Source organism: Anopheles gambiae, chromosome 3 (assembly GCF_943734735.2).
Source record: "Anopheles gambiae chromosome 3, idAnoGambNW_F1_1, whole genome shotgun sequence".
Classification (NCBI taxonomy): domain Eukaryota; kingdom Metazoa; phylum Arthropoda; class Insecta; order Diptera; family Culicidae; genus Anopheles; species Anopheles gambiae.
The window spans coordinates 33,476,531-33,492,275 of record NC_064602.1 but is presented as its reverse complement, the minus strand read 5'-3'; the positions used below and the strand labels follow the sequence as shown (position 1 = coordinate 33,492,275).

Sequence of the window (15,745 nt, the reverse complement as noted above, 5' to 3'; positions counted from 1 at the left end):
ACGACGCTATCAGTGTGATTCGTTTATTCGTCTTACATCCGAACAGGTGGTGCTTAGAGTTATGCATTACATCTTTATTTACCACTCTACCAGCTAATACCATTACCGTAGCCAAACACGCTTCCCAGAAGCGATATCCAAGTCGTATTCGGGCCCGACAGTGGCCGACACCAATCGAATAACGCTTCCGGTGTAGGTTGGCTACGCAAAACTTAAGGTAAGTCTTCCGGGGTTCGCTACCCGGACAGTAAGGAAATGGATTACAAGCTCACCCTAACCTGAATGTTATTCGTTGTCTTAACCTGCTTACGCTACAGTTCCACTTCACCGTGATAAAGAGGGGTACGTGTCTACGATTCGAAGACACCCAGACATTTCCGCCCCAGACACCGTATCAGACGACGGTGCGGCTTAAACCTATAGATTAATATCACGAAAATCACAGTAACACCCGTTCACTCGCTCCCCGTTCATCCGTTGGTACGCGTTCACTCGATGAAACTACACATACATACATGCACGTACAGTCCTATACACTTACATATGTAGCATTACCCGTGCCACGCGTCCCTAAATCTAGCTGCTAGGTAGTGTCGGCGGGCTGCGCTTACCGCCGTCTCCGGCAATCTAGGGGCGTACAGTGCACACCCACTTCGGTACACTTACACTCCAGACACGGCCCAGAAAGCTCCGATATGATCCGTCCCACCCGGTACATTCGGCCGTAGATGTTACAGCCGGCCAGCTTCAGTATGCCGACCGTATCCTTCACCTTCGACTTCATGGTAATCTCCGCCGTACCTTCCGAGTGGTGCTGCTTCAGCTTGTTAATGTCCACCGGGTTGACGACGTACGATTGTGCGTTTGCACCGGGCGTACCTTCAGCAATCACCTGATACTGATCGGTGTGATGCTCGGGAGTTCCTCCATACCCGTATCGATCCAGCTCGTTCTGTGTTTCTGGGTCCGATTCCGGTTGGTTGATGGGTTTCGTGTGAAAGCCAGGATTCAGGAACGGTAGATCGAGTAGCGAAGGTCGGTATAGCGTTTTCGTGTCGTTTTTGGCACTCTCCACCTTGAGAGTAACCGTGCCGTCGTGTAGCTCCTCATCTGAGGGTGGTTTCACATCTCCAAGGGAAGCTTCCAACCCAACCGTTGGATCGTAAACGGCGGTGAGTCGTGAAGGCAGTGTTTTGAACGGTGGAACACCATCACTAACAGCTCCTGTCGTCTCACTGTTGGTAGTATTCCTCAGCCGATTCTCATTGATAGGATCTTCCTCGCGCAGCAGATAGTTGAGCATGTTCTCCAAGCTAAACATTCCACTCGGTTCCGGTTCGCTGTGCTGTGCTTCAGCCGGGCTGGCCGGTTTCGTTGCTTCCGACACGGGTTCCTCGGGGTGATGAACCGAAACGGGGAAGTTCAACTCAAACCCGGTAAAGTTAGGCTTCGATGAGGTCGTACGCTGTGTTGGCACGTGCTCTTCCGCCATCGAAGAAAGGTAGTTCGTGTCGGTCGTAATGGAGATGATTTGCTTCTCGTACTCCTCGCTTCCCTCGCTCGGATCTCCTAGCAGATCCTCCAGGGAGGTATTCTTCGACTGTAGTGTCGAGAGAAGCTTCTCCTTGTCCTCGATCAGTGACATCAGGGGCGGTGCCGGCTCCGTTCGGATCACATCAATGAATGGATTGGATGGAGTCACTGGAAAGGAAGAAATTTTGATGAAATTTTGCGTATAACAGTTTCTAATTGAAGTCGTTAGAGTCTAAAGTCTAGACTCTAGACATACCTCCATAGGAACTTGTTGGAGTGGCATTGTATGGTAACTTCACATGATGATCGTCCGTCAGCTCGGTCGGGAACGGTGTCGTCGCGTAACTTTCGTAGTAAAACTCATCCTTTATCGGCTCCTTTGGTACAAATCCACCTGTTGAAAGCCCAAAGAAGTGTTATTACACTATCATATCTTCAACCTATCAACCGAGTGCTTACCTTCCGTTTTCGTTGGCGGCGAGAACCCGCTCATATCCGTCCCATCGATCCGGAACAGTGGATTATCCGTGCTCTGTAACTGTACCTTGTCCAGCTTTGCACCGGCACCGTACGCCAGCTCCTTGTGGTTCGTGTAGTACACATTCTTCTCCGGATAGCCCACCCCATACTTATCGTACACCGGCACGTACGTTCCCTCCTGCGGTACCTCGTACTTGGTCGGGATGAACTTCTTCAGCTCGTTCTGGAACAGATCCTGCTTGGCCGGATGCTCGGCGTACTTGTGTATCGTGTCCGTATCGTAATCGTAGTCCATCTCATCCACCGTATCGTACTTATCGCGGATCACCTTCGTGTTGTAGTACCCATTCTTTGCATCCACATCGTAGCTCTCCGTCAGCGCCGGATAGTTGATCGCCGGATCGTACGCGTACTCGTACTCCGCCGTCATCGGTTTGCCCGGCGCCTTGTACGTCATCCCGGGGTGTAGGATCTCATGCTCATTGCTCACGCCATACCCGCTCGGCGGTGCCTCGTACGGGTCGTTAACGATCGGGTAGTTGTTCGGGTGGTTCTTGAAGTACGTGTACGTTGGCGGTACGATGCTGACCGGCTTCGGGGGATCGTTCTTTTTCACCGCATCGGCCGGCAGGAATGGGATGATCTTCAGGTTTGGCAGACTGGGCGGCAACGTCGGCTCGTCGTAATCCATCCCGATGTCCGACTCCAGGATCGACGGTATGTTGCTCACCTTGTGGAAGCCACTGATCGGGATCGGTTTCGGGGGGATGGGTCGGTACTCGGTGCGATTCTTCTGCGACTGCTTACCCGAATCGTTCTTCGTTGCGTCGAAGATGTTGGAAAGGCCGCTCAGGAGTACCGAGAGGAGATTGTTCTCTTTCAATGGATTCGGTGGACGTGTCGGCGGCGGTGGCGCTTGCTTTGTCGGTGCGACTGATGTGATCGTTTCAGTCGTTGTTGCCGTATCGTTATTCTCCACTACAAACGGTTCCGTTCGCAGCTCTTCGTGTGTGGTTTCCGTGTAAGAATTGGCGATCGTTGTGTCCGTCACTTCGGTGGACATTTCCGCAGAGCTTTCCTCTTGCATTGTCGATGTTTCCGAAGGCACTGTTGAAGTGACGGTGGTCGATTCTTCACTCTCTCCCATCCGCTGAGTGCTGGTGGTTATCTCTTCCGACTGTCGATCGGTAGTTGTATCTCGCAGCGTGGTCGTTACATCCGGTTCAATCGTGGAAGTAATATCACCCTCCGTCGTAGCAGATGTTGTTGGATCATTCAACAAGACAGTCGATTCGGTCGACTCCGTTGTCACCGGCGGGGTCACCCTTGAGAACACCGTCGTTGGTATTTTTTCCGGCACAAATCCAACAAACTTGTTGTTGGGTCGCTTGGTTGCGATGGTTGTGGTGACAATCGGCTCCGTTACCTTGGTTACCTTTTCAATCTTTGCATTCAGGGAGTTGAGGATGGTTTCTACCGTTTGTTTGTCGACTAATTGATCGATCTTTATGACGACATCGACTGGCGTGGAGTGGCTAACAGCCGGTGGGGGAGTTGTTTGTAGTAGTTTTTCAGACACTACTACCTTTTTAGTTGGTAGTAGAGGTGGTGTTGTTGTGGTCTTGATGTATTCTGCAGTTGTCTTAACTTCTAGTGTACTTGTAGGCAAAGAAGTCGACGAGATCTTCTCGGTAGGTTTAGTCTTAGGAGAAGAGCTTGTGGTAGATGTGGTCAGTTCTGCTTTCTTTGTCGGAGTTATTGTAGTTGTCAGAAGAATTGTACTTTCATCTTCTAAAGGCTTTGCTTTCGCCACTACTGTCGTACTGGTTAAAGTAGTAGTTGTTGGAGGTTCCGTGGTTGTCGTAGGAGCTTCTGTGGTCGTCGTAGGGGCTTCTGTAGTCATCCGCTTTGTAGTAGTTGTACGAGGCGTTGTAGTAGTAGTAGTAGTAGTCGGCATTGCCGTTGTAGTAGTAGTAGTTGTCGTGGTAGTTGTTGGAGCCATCGTTGTCGTAGTAGTAGTCGTAGTCGGTTTCGGAGTCGTTGTGGTCGTAGTTCGCTCTGTAAATTTTTCCGTACTCGGTGCCACTGTGGTCGTAGTTGTAGTGCGAATAGTAGTCCTCTCCTCAGTAGTCGTCGAAACGATCGCTTCCGTTGCTTCCGTTTGCTCGTCCTCCTCACTTCCAACAGTCGGAACATTCTTCACCGTTGTCTCCAACAGAGAGTTCGACACTTCGGTCGGATTTTCCTTCAGCAAAGAGTCCGACTCCAAATTCTGGAACTGTGGTTCGTTCATCAGCAGGGTCGGTATCTTCGGCAGCGGTTTAAACATGATCGGTACCGGCGGTATCTTCCGCACGGGGAAATTAAAGTCCGGCTTTTCGATGTAGATCGCTTGCGGTTCTTGAATGATCTCCACCTTTACCGTTTGCAACTCGGGTGGTACTTCGGTCGAGGTGAGCAAGGTGTTTGCTTCTGATGGGGCCGCCGTACTTAGAAGCAGCTCATCTTCGCCGGCATCATCGATAAAGTCTAGCCCGGCACGCAGCAGATCGAGGAAACTCTTCTCCGAAGTGGTACTCACCGGAGCGGTTTCAGTGACTGGTGCTTCGATCACTTCAGTAACATTCTTCGTCTCTTCCTTCGGTGCATCTGGGTCGGGTCCGAAGAGGATAGAGAAAAAGTCAAACGACTCTTCCTCTTCTTCCATCTTGCGACCGAAGGGTTTCTGCTCTCCGTGCTCTAGAATTCAAGAAAATGGCTCATAAAACATTCATTCTTCAACCGCAAAAAAACAACTTCTACTCACTGCAATCGTAGCGAACCGCACAGCACTCCCCACGCGGTACACGTGGCGTACAGCCCTTAATCGTCGGGGCACACTTCTTGGGCGTACACTTGCGCTGCCCCCGGATACAGTAGCACACCTCACACGGATCTTCCGACTTCATCTTCTCCCCATCCGGATACGTATGTCCACCAGCGGTACACCCATTGCTACGATATCCACGCCGCTCGGCCATCCGCTGATAGTGCTTGTTGTTAATCCGCCGCACATGATTGGCCGACTCCGTGGTCGCCAGCTCGGCGTTTTTGATCGGCGTTTTGCCACTACAATCGTACCGGATCGGGCAGCAGGCCGAGTCCACAAACACCGGGGCACACTTTTGGCTCGGCAGGGCACACTTCGGCTTCACGCACTGCTGCCGCCCGTTGATGCAGTAGCAGTACGAGCAGAGCGTGGAGCTAACCATGGCCGAGCCCGATTTGTACACCGTGCCGTTAACGATACAAGCTGCAATGAAAATTGAAACAACCGATCGAGAAAAGAAGATAAGCAAACTGGGCAAACGATCCAGTAACTGGCATTGAACGACGAACCTCCATTATCTTCCACCTCGTCGTCATCGGAGCGGCGCAGGTACGCGTTCGGGTTTTCAAACCGCTCCTGGGCCGCCTTTTCGTAGTAATCCAGAAAGTGGAGCTTCTTCCTATCACCATTGTTCTTGACGGCCAGATTCAGCTTCGAGCACTGCAGGTACGGGCAGCAGGACCCAGCCTTATGCACCAAAATGCATCCCCTTGGTGGTGGAATCGGTTGTTCTGTGTTGTGGTGCGAAGCAAGCAAACAGAACGTGTTAATATTGCGCTTTTGCGCCTAGCGGGTATGCAATACGCACCTGGGCAAACCTTCAGCGCGCAGATCAGCGTCTTCTCCGTACATTTGCACATCAGGCAGGGTTCCTTGGTCGGCACGATCGAACCCTCCATAAAGTGGGTCCCATTATAGTAGCAACTGGATTCTGGATGGAACAGGATGGAAACAACAACAAAAACGGTAAGATTATTGGTGTGATTTACATTATTTATTGTGCTCCGGCAGTATCGCGCTGTTCCGAATCAATTTGGGATGATTTATGCACGAAATGTTGTCTATCCTCTGCCACCATTTTTAATCACGATACAGGATCAGCAGCACAAAGAATAATGAACTCCAACGTCGCTCTATCACGATGAACTCCCGTTAGAGAGAGAGAGGATTGGTGTGATGCGCGCAGCTACTTTTTGCCACTTTTGCCGGCATCATTAGGTGACACCGGACCGGCATCATAAATATGTTAAAGCATTCTGTTCCCGAAGCGACTGATCTTTTGAGGCAAAAAGATTGCAAACAATAACACCAAAATCCGCTAGATTTACAGACACACACACAAACGCCCCCGGTTATTGACACCCTCTGTTGGGATATTAGGCGGGAAGGCAACAGAAGACACCGAATGTGACAAAAAAGAAAAAAGCGACGTCATTAATGAAATACACGCGATCTACCCCTGCTGAGATCATCAGACACCCGGTGACACATTTTTCGGCGTCCCGCCACCGTGATCATATATACATTTTTTCGCCATTATATCAGCAGCTTCTTATTCATTCTTTCACTCGGTGTGCATTCCGAAACAGCTTTTTTTTGCTTCCTGCCTTCGCATAGCAAAATTAATATTCCGAAGTTTCCGATTTCTAAACCCTTCTGGAATTCACATTAAATGCATGTTGACATGAGAAATCGAACAAAAAAAAAATCCCAAAAAACAAAAGCACCCAAAGCTGCATAATGATCAGGAAAATAAAGGTGAAGAAAAATGAAATCACTCGGCACGATCGTGAATTTGATCGTCTGCGCTAATGATTGAAAGAAGAAAAAAAAACCTCAATAACATATCGTTTATTGATCGTTTTCCTCCCATCTTTTGCTTTCTTGTGTTTTTGGCGAGATAAACTTCCCTTAATGTTGGGGCCTTTTTTACGGGCTAATCTCCCAAACGTGCCGCAAAGTGCGAGAGCTAATCAAACCTTTTTACAAACACTCGCTTGCCGCCACTTTCCCAAAAACCGCGCTCACTGCAAAAGAATCGATCGAAAATCAACAAAGCGTGTGTGTGTGTGTGTATGTTGAGCGGAACAAACCTGCGAATCGAATCGCCCCACAACACAATCCATTGACCTGTTCGGTACGACCGAGAGCGCGCACACCGGGGAATGGAAAATGAGGGTCAACACTGCGCACCACGAACCGTGGCCCTAGCCGCGAAAGTAGTCCATGATCAAGGCCTCTCCAGGTCGGAGCTCCGGTTTACGTCACACGTCGGGTCCGGACCGCGGACCGGTTCATCGACCCACTGCTGAGCAACCCGGGCGAAGTTCTCACACGGGCGGAGTTCAAGTGTGCGAGGCTCTAATTGGGCACGAGAATCTCGTGCGCAATCACAGCGGAGATGATTAGACGCGAACGCGAAATATCTTCAATTGCCGCTGAAAGGTGGACGGGCGTTGCGAACCCTGCTATTTACTCAACGCGACCGACTCCGCCACTGACAAACCCGACCCGACCCGCCGGCCGACTAATTTCAGCCCACTCATCGTGCGGTGTCCTAGATTTGGGACCCCGGGGCTCGAACCTTCCAACACAAACACACCGAACGGCGGACGGCGCAAAACAAATTGCGCCAGAGATTCTTTTCCAAACCCCCACGGAGGACGTGACTGCTGCTCCTACGATCGGTTTCTCCCTTTCTCTGGCGCTTCACTTTCTTCCCGGGGCAAGCGTTGTGTTTGTTTTTGCTTGCTAAACCCTCGCCTCGCGCGTACATTCTTGACACCTTCGCGGAGTGGGGGGTTGTCCTTTCGTTTCGTCTTGTGTGTTTTTTTTTACTAGAAGATTCCATTCATCCAGGGGTTTGGCTCACTTGTCTGACTTTAGTAACTTCACGGACCAACCGACGCCCCTTTTTCGCTTTTCAAACGAAAACCGAGGAGTGGCTGAGGCCCTCCACAACGCCGGCACTAGAGCACACCAAATCAATTCTCCACCAAAGCTTGGAAGTGGCTCGACTAAATAGAGGGCCCATTCCCCATACAAAGTCACCAAGAGAAATGGGAACACCACAGGGAACATTGGGGACGGTAAGCGAAGGTGTATCAAGGTGTGTGTGTGCTGTTTAGTGACAGACACTTAGCAAAGAAGCTCGTTTTTGCGTGCAAGGGGGCTTTACGAACTGACCACAATAGCCGCACAGCTAAAAAATGGACAGCACTTGTCAAACAAAATAAAAAAAGAAGACTGTGTGCATAATTGTGACGCGGACGCTTTTGTACAAAGGAAGGCGAAAGTTTCGTTCTGGCCTCGATTTTATTTGCTCCTCCCTCGGGACCTCATTTAGACAGTTCTTTTTTTTCGGACATTATAAGCAGACTCCCCGATTTATCGGTCATTTATCTAAATCAGTTTGTTTGACTTTAAAAATGAAACGGTTTGAGCCGAGGCGAATGAAGCTATTCCGACTGTACACACGAGCTGTCAAATCAAAGCGAAAAACAATTCACCGTCATAATTTGCTATAAATATTAATGTTATCGAATTTAATTTCGCCGCATGTTTGATTCATAAAACAAAACGACACGCCCGTCAAAGGAACCGTTTACGATGAAGATAAAGGTCATAAATATTTCATTAAATCTAATCGTTTTACAGTGTGTACCTATCTCCACTGCTTTATGGATGGAGGTTTGAAGCTGAAACTGACCTCAAAGAGGTTTCCCATGCACCGTTCATCTTTTAAAGCTTTACATTCCTCTGCGTTACAGCCGCTGTTAAAAGATGGAGAAATGGAGGAAGAAACTCATTGGAAAACATCAATTCGCAAGCCACACAGGTTCTATTTTTCAAAACACTCACGAAGACGGCCAGTTCGGTGTCCTACTAAACGTGACAGGGGGATCATTTTCCTATCCCAATATTATGTACGATCGATCGATTGTTTAACAGCTCCCCAGAATGCGTCCGGTTCGGGTTCAGATTTATGGAAGCTTCAACACAAATTGCGACTCTAACTTTTTTACTACACGATCAAGTAAAGGGCCTTGCAAGTGGATCGTCCCACTGAACTGCATCGCACAGCTATAACGGAGGTATGGAGAGTTGTAAAGAAATTTCGGACTCATCGGAAATGCCTCTAAACCCCAGTGAACCTGTTTGCCTGTTACATTCAGGCCGCATAACTTTCCTCCCGAAGACCCGAGGCAGCAAACATCCCAGCCGCGTTGTCACCAGCTGCGTTGGGGTGGAGCTGCTAGTTTAAAGTGAAAATTTCAACCTACTATCATGCCCAACCCAACCCAACCCGCTGGTGAACGATCTCGGGACGACACTGGGCGGGAATGTGTGCGCTCGATCATAATATTTAGCACACGATAATTTCACACTCAGTCAGCCATGGGGGATCCTCGGATCGTGGTCGTCGTCGCCGTCTTGATGATGATGGTGATCGCTGTCATCGTCGCTGCCACAAGCCGAGGGTGGGAGGGGGGGTTCACTGTTTTCACCACCGATTCCCATTATCTCCGTACCACCAGCACCACCACCATGCGCTAAATTATGGCGCACCTTGGCGCGTACGGCAAAGCAACAGATACACCTTGCGCGGGAACTAATTTGCATTCGCTCCGTAGGTACGGTGTGTGTGTACCGGACCTCGCGTTTGTGGACCACTTTTCTTCCACTTTGCTCCTCCAGCCCGGGCGCTCGGGGAAAAATGCAGGTCAAACACACATGCCGTTTTTTCCCTTTTTTCCCCGCTCTCTCTCTCTCTCTCTCTCTCTCTGCTGTTGTTTTCGATTGCAGTGTAGGTAGGCGTTTGCAACAAAATAGATAAGTGAGGTGAAACATCATCGAACAAGCGAACGAATCATGTCATCCGGGCTCTGGGTGGCGATGGTGGTGCATCGCTTTTCGTAACCCTGTATGCATGCACGAGCACAATAGGGTCTTGACATACAGTATCCGTCTTATGCGTCACTTACATAATGACATGAAGAACGTCACGATGGGGTAGGGCGCCATAAATAAACTACAAGAAAAACTGAAGCGTTTCTCGCTTGATCGATCGTTCAAGTCTTTCGTTTCGAGAAACGATCGCCGCTTGGAAGAACCTTTTTTGCATAATCAAACCGATCTCAGGGCTTCCACATTTGGGTCATCTTCACTGTACACAAAAACCTTGTTCATGTTGTGTAGAGAGTAGTAGAGAAGAACATCTCGTTCCCTTGCAAACGAATTTATCATGCTGCTACTCCACTCTGCTCAGTAAACAAGCTCTGCAAGTGCTACGCTGGCAGGGTTTAATTAACGATCAGCACTCTCGCCCGTACTTGTAAAGTTACCTACTCAGCAAGAATTACTTTTCCTCTCAAGCTCAAATGTGTGCTCCTCCGCCGGGCACATTCCGCCGGGACCAGCCAGGAGCGGGTTTTGCGTGATGATCGTGCTGTTTTTTTGCCCGCTCGCTCGCTCGGGAACAAGGACAGCAGCCTTACAGCATTCCGGGGCCGGGTTTGGAGTGCGCATAGAATCGCTGACCGAATGCTGACCCATCCCGCATGACCCAGTTTGCCGGAAACTGGCTGCAGCACTAGGTGGTTCGGTGGGTACCGTGGCCGCGATCCCTCCACAAAGTGCAAGCGACGAACCCCTCTGTTTGCTTCTTCTGTTTTGCTGTCTAAATTCTTAACGATCGGCTCAATTGCCCCCACCGCTCGATGGGGGTGGTTGGGTAGTTTTGTATACAATTAATTTGTACACGATCGCCTTCCGCTGCTTCACTTCTCCTTTTACTCGCTCCCCTTTCGATAGTACATGCACGTAGCGCAAAAATAAGGACTCTCCTCGCAGGTGGTGGTTCCCAATTGAGCTGGAAATGGATCCAGCGTTATTGAGCTGGAAATGGTCAAGGTTTTTCCCGCATTTTGTACGCCAGCCGGTCGCATTTTCACGACCAGCAGCTCGATTGGGCCAGTTCATTTGAACTAGTTTTTCGGGCTAGACTGTTGCACAGTAAGAAATGCAAAGGTTTTTCGCTTGTTTTTTGGTTGTTTTTTGCATTATCGTCCACACAAAAAAGCCCCTATAGGGTGTGTGGTGGACTACATTTTACCCAAAGCTTTTTTGGCACAAATACAGTACACAGTACACAACGGGAAGCGTGAAAGTGCTTGCCCGCATGAGGCCAAACACAGCTGGTGTGTCATGTGCCTGTGTTTGACGACCCACCTGAGCCTATAATGTGTACATTTTCTTGCCTTTTCTCCACAGCGAGAGGAGGCCATTCCGAGCTTGTTAACATAGTTCTAACGGGAAAACACGTTTGTTGGGGGGAAATATTATTGCTAAAATAAAAGCTAATCCGTGTGTATGTGTGTGTGGTGCGCGCCGGTGTAACACACTTCGCTGGTTACCAAAGGCTTGGACGCTCTTGGGAATTAATTCCTTTGCTGCTTCCACCATCCACCCGCTTAAGCTTCCGCTTTTCGGGCTTTAATTGTCTCACACGATGTAGCCAGTAGCCACACATCATTACAATGATGGCCCGCCTTAATTAATACACCCAGGCTTATCCAACATCCATGCCCGATGCCATACAAGAACAGTTTGTTTCCACCAGGGATGTGCAACCTGGGCATTGAGTCTTAGACATGAAGTTCACTTGCCAGTTTTACATCTTATTTAATGCTTTCATGATACAATAGACTTGATTTTACCCTGCTCAGATGTATCAATGCTATTAAAACTTCTTAAAAATTACAGTTTTTTGTCAAAGGTCTCCAAAAATGTGACAATTATTGCCTTTATTTAGTGGCAATGTTAACACATCTCCCCACTTTTTGAACTGCAAACCGTTTTCAAATGGTTGTCATGCCCTGCCTTCTAAAACAAACCCCACACATCTTCGACCGGCCGGTTTGGCCATTCAATTATCATCTTTGCGACCCACACCGGCGAGGTGAACGTTTGCCAAACGAACGATAGCGCTCGTTCGATAACGTAGCGAAACGGTACCCAAACCCGGCTTCCTAATTGTGTGTGTGTGCTATCTCTACACTCAAGAGCTCTAGCAAAGCAAAAGTAAATGCCTCTCCTGCGAACTCTTCTGCGGGTGTTCTGTGCACACCAGCCACCAGCTTCATCTGCACGAAAGAGAAAAACACTCGCTCGCACGCGAATAGATAATAGCACAAATAATCGTTGTCGGGCAGGTTACAAACGGAAAATGGAAAAGTGAAACTGAACAACACTTTAGGGCTTGCTGGATTGTTGATTAGTGTTTTTTTGTTGTTGCTCTTCCCCTTCAGTGTGTGGATTCCAATTTGTGGCCGTTGTACGCTTGAAGGCCCCCCGCTCACACAAATAAACAGCCTACCAGTCTGCTGTCAAGATGCTCGAAATCTGACAAGCCGCCTTCTTCTAGCGCTTGCGTGAAGCCTCCGGCGCAGTAGCTAAAGAGTGGTCGACCTGCGGCAGAATGCTCATAAAGAAGGTACTAATTTGTACACATGGGGTAGGTCCTGTTCAAACCCCTTTTATAATTATCCACCCACCTCGGTGAGGAAGGGGAATCTCTAGACCAAACTTCATCTCTGGCGATAGATACGCTCCAGGAAGCTCCAGGAACCATTTTTCATCATATTTGTTGCTGTTAGCCAGAGTCCGGTCGCTGTTTGACCATCTTCAAAGTTCCATTTACTTGGCACTCCCAAATAGAAGATCAGCGACGCGCCACACAGCTGGCAGAAAGAACATGGCTGTGGAAGATGTTTCAAGTGCATGTTAGCTTGTGCCACTCTGCAAGTATAATGAGCTGGATGAAGTGGAATTTTGTATCTTTTTTGTGCCATTTTTTGGGGGTCGATTTAGAAAGGAATCTTACCATGACGAAGCACGGTGCTCTAGAAGTTGACCGGAAGGAAGCATGGTATTATGCAAACGATCATATGATGTGATGAGTGATCGTCGGTATGATAAAAAGGTATGGTATAAAACAAATTTGAGGTGTTTGACCAACGAATGACCAGGCACATTTGAATCACAATGATCTGCAACACTCATAAATTTCCAAAAAATATCCCTGAGTGGAGGTAATTAATTTTCAAAAGCATTTAAAAATGAAGAAATGGCAATTTTATGTTCTTTTGGCAAAACATTACTTTTTAATAAAATATAATGCAATTTGAATGTGTTTATACAAACTCCTCTTGAGTAAAATCCACACAAAAGTTGTCTGCAGCGAAGTGAAAGAATGTAACATCATTGAAATTCAACATAAACCTGCTTCTTAAGTGTAAAATTTCGCGTGCAATAAAAAGAAACACTTGAAAAAAGCTAAAATTCTTCCAAAGGTGGTTTCTTTTTTTCCCTCATCCAATCCGTCCCATTAAACCCTTTTGCACTTATCGCACTCTTCTTATCTAAACTTTTTACGCAACACACAAACACACACACGCACATTAAAATGCCAATTTTACACTGCCACACGTAAAAATGGACTCTTTGCAAGCGAGAGAGAGAGAGAGAAAGATCGAAAAGAAAACATCCCATAAAAGCTTTTCCTCCATTAAAATTTAAAGAATAAAAATCCCCCCCATTCCTGCGCCTGCAAAAGCACTTACGGGTTCGCTGCATGCGATATCCATCGGCGAACGGGAATTGCAACCCGACCAGCATCACCAGCAGCGCGGACAGGAGACCGAGATGCGCTGGCAGGCGCCTTATCGAAGGCGACGAACCCTTCCGTGCGGTCACCAAGTGACTTTTGGTATTTTGGAGGGTCATCGTGGCTGAGAGAAGACCAAAAAACTGGTGCAGAACTCGTTTCGGCCAGAACGTTTTGCGCACTTTTTAGCACGTTAGCACTTTACCAACACCACGCAACACTGATGCACCCAAAGAACCGGAGGACACACGAGCAACAGATCGTTTTGTTTGCCAGAAATGCTTTCCTTTGGCTTTTTTTTGCCTTTTTAAACGTACACTGAACGCTTCTTCGCAGTATTTCGTTTCTTCTGATGCTTCTGAAAGACGCTCTCAGCGAAGCACAAGCCACCCCGGGGGGGAAATATCTTTTAACACACGCGGTCGACCGTCGAACTGGAATCAATCGCGACCGGAAGAGTGGCTCCAAAGGGGGCAAAACACATTAGCGAACTGTGGTCGATAGCACACTTCATCATCATCAATCATTTTGATACACTTTATTTCGGGCCAAGCAATATTGGGAGAAGAACGTAACAGAGGCGTGCGCGCTCTTTCTGAACACACCGCACACACGTGATTTTAGCTTAATTGTCGAATTTTGTACTATTATTTTGTTAATGTGTTGTTCCACTCACAAATTTATAGAATAAAAAAACACAAGATCACACGCACCATACAACCTCACCACACAAGTACACTTGCTGCTGCGCGACAAACACACACTGAGGTTTCCGGAGTTCGGAGCGTCCACGGTCCGTTCGGTTCGCTGGTTCAACCACGAATGATCGCGAGCCGCTTGCGATCCGGTCGGAGAAGAAAACGGATTTTCTCCAGTGATGGGGAAAAAGTGCCATGCTTCCAACCAGCCCGGGCAAATGTGGGGGGGAGGGGGTCTTAACGGGTGGACGGGTGGACCTAATGCAAGCCAACGCCAAGCGAAAGAGATGCGAAGCGTAAAGCGGATGATGCGTGTGTATGCGCAAGAATGTAAGAATCCACCGAAAGCGAAGCATTTCGCGCGCGCAAGCGCTCACGAGCCACTCTCTCTTTCTCTCTCTGTTTCTCTCTCACTTGCTGGACCTGTAGAGGGAAGAGTACGAGGTATGCCCGGTTTGGTCCACACACAAGCACCACAAAACGAAAGTCAACAATATGTCTTGTCCGAACAATAAAAACAAAAAACCAAACCACATAAGGCTTTAAGACTTCAAATGACTCCACTATGATCAGTGGAGTACATACTCACTTTAGCTCGGTGACTTTAGGTACAGCAGACCTGCAAGATCTCTCCCAATTTGGGGAGAAAGATACCACAAGCTTCCGATTTCTTCACAGGCAAGAACGCGCTTCAATGGGCCCTCCTCTTTCAAGAACCTAAACCCCGCACACGCAAAAGGTAAGGTCAGCCCTAAAAGAACTAAGGGCGAGAGGATGAGAGAAAGAGAAGACGCTCGAACCCGTTAGACAAACATAATCAGACTATCAAACCATCATTAGAGACCGAAACGGAAAAAGAAACGGCGAAAGAAAACAATAATATCTCGCCTATATCCACGCGTGTATGGAAATGAGTTCGCCTTTTGAAGGGGATGCTCGGGAAATAAGATCCGGACCCGGGGTTTGGGAAAACACCACCAATGCAACCGTGCGCAGGGGAAAATCCCGGAAGAGGGTAGTGAAGCAGATCATCAGGACCGCGTGGTGTGTTTTGCTCCATTTTCTTGCGCGTTCTTGAAGGCGTGAGACACGACAATTGGATGGATTTTGCCGAAAATTGCCAATGGAAATGAGGGATGTCGATGGGGAAGGAGGAGCGGGAAATGCAGGAAGTTAATTAGAGAAGATCAATGGTTTGCGTTTGATTGCAAATGAGGCTGCTTGATGGAGTTGTTTGGACATTTTAATAGGAATGGGAGTTCCTCTTCTCATTTCTCCAGAGATATGCCACTTTCATCGTTAAGGCCGGGCTACATTGATCGTACTCGCAAGCGTAATTTTGATTTTCACTAGCGCACCTGGCGGCGGCTGACCGAAGCATTTTGCCAAACAATTTGGAGCCGCTTCAGAAAATACGTTATTTTTCCATGTTTTTTACTAAAAACGGAGGAGAAAAGTTTTGTAAAACGTAGATACACATGTTTTGCACGCATAACA

At 48.3% G+C, this 15,745-nt stretch overlaps 1 protein-coding gene across 2 annotated transcripts; it reads right to left on the bottom strand.

Annotated features, from left to right (window-relative positions):
• Positions 1 to 2: 2 nt before the first annotated feature.
• LOC3291975 (uncharacterized) lies at positions 3 to 14,390 on the bottom strand. Of its 2 annotated transcripts, XM_061659714.1 has the most exons (8): positions 13,756 to 14,390; positions 13,507 to 13,674; positions 5,691 to 5,813; positions 5,392 to 5,613; positions 4,820 to 5,305; positions 1,993 to 4,752; positions 1,790 to 1,927; positions 3 to 1,701 (listed from the first exon to the last, which is right to left on the bottom strand). In XM_061659714.1, the coding sequence occupies exons 2-8, from the start codon at positions 13,667 to 13,669 to the stop codon at positions 608 to 610; spliced, it is 4,986 nt and encodes a 1,661-aa protein (XP_061515698.1). In that variant the 5' UTR covers positions 13,670 to 13,674; positions 13,756 to 14,390; the 3' UTR covers positions 3 to 607. The 2 variants fall into 2 exon arrangements, with proteins under 2 accessions (XP_061515698.1, XP_061515697.1); XM_061659713.1 differs by having other exon boundaries at positions 94 to 1,701; positions 13,507 to 14,389.
• Between the last annotated feature and the right edge of the window lie 1,355 nt (positions 14,391 to 15,745).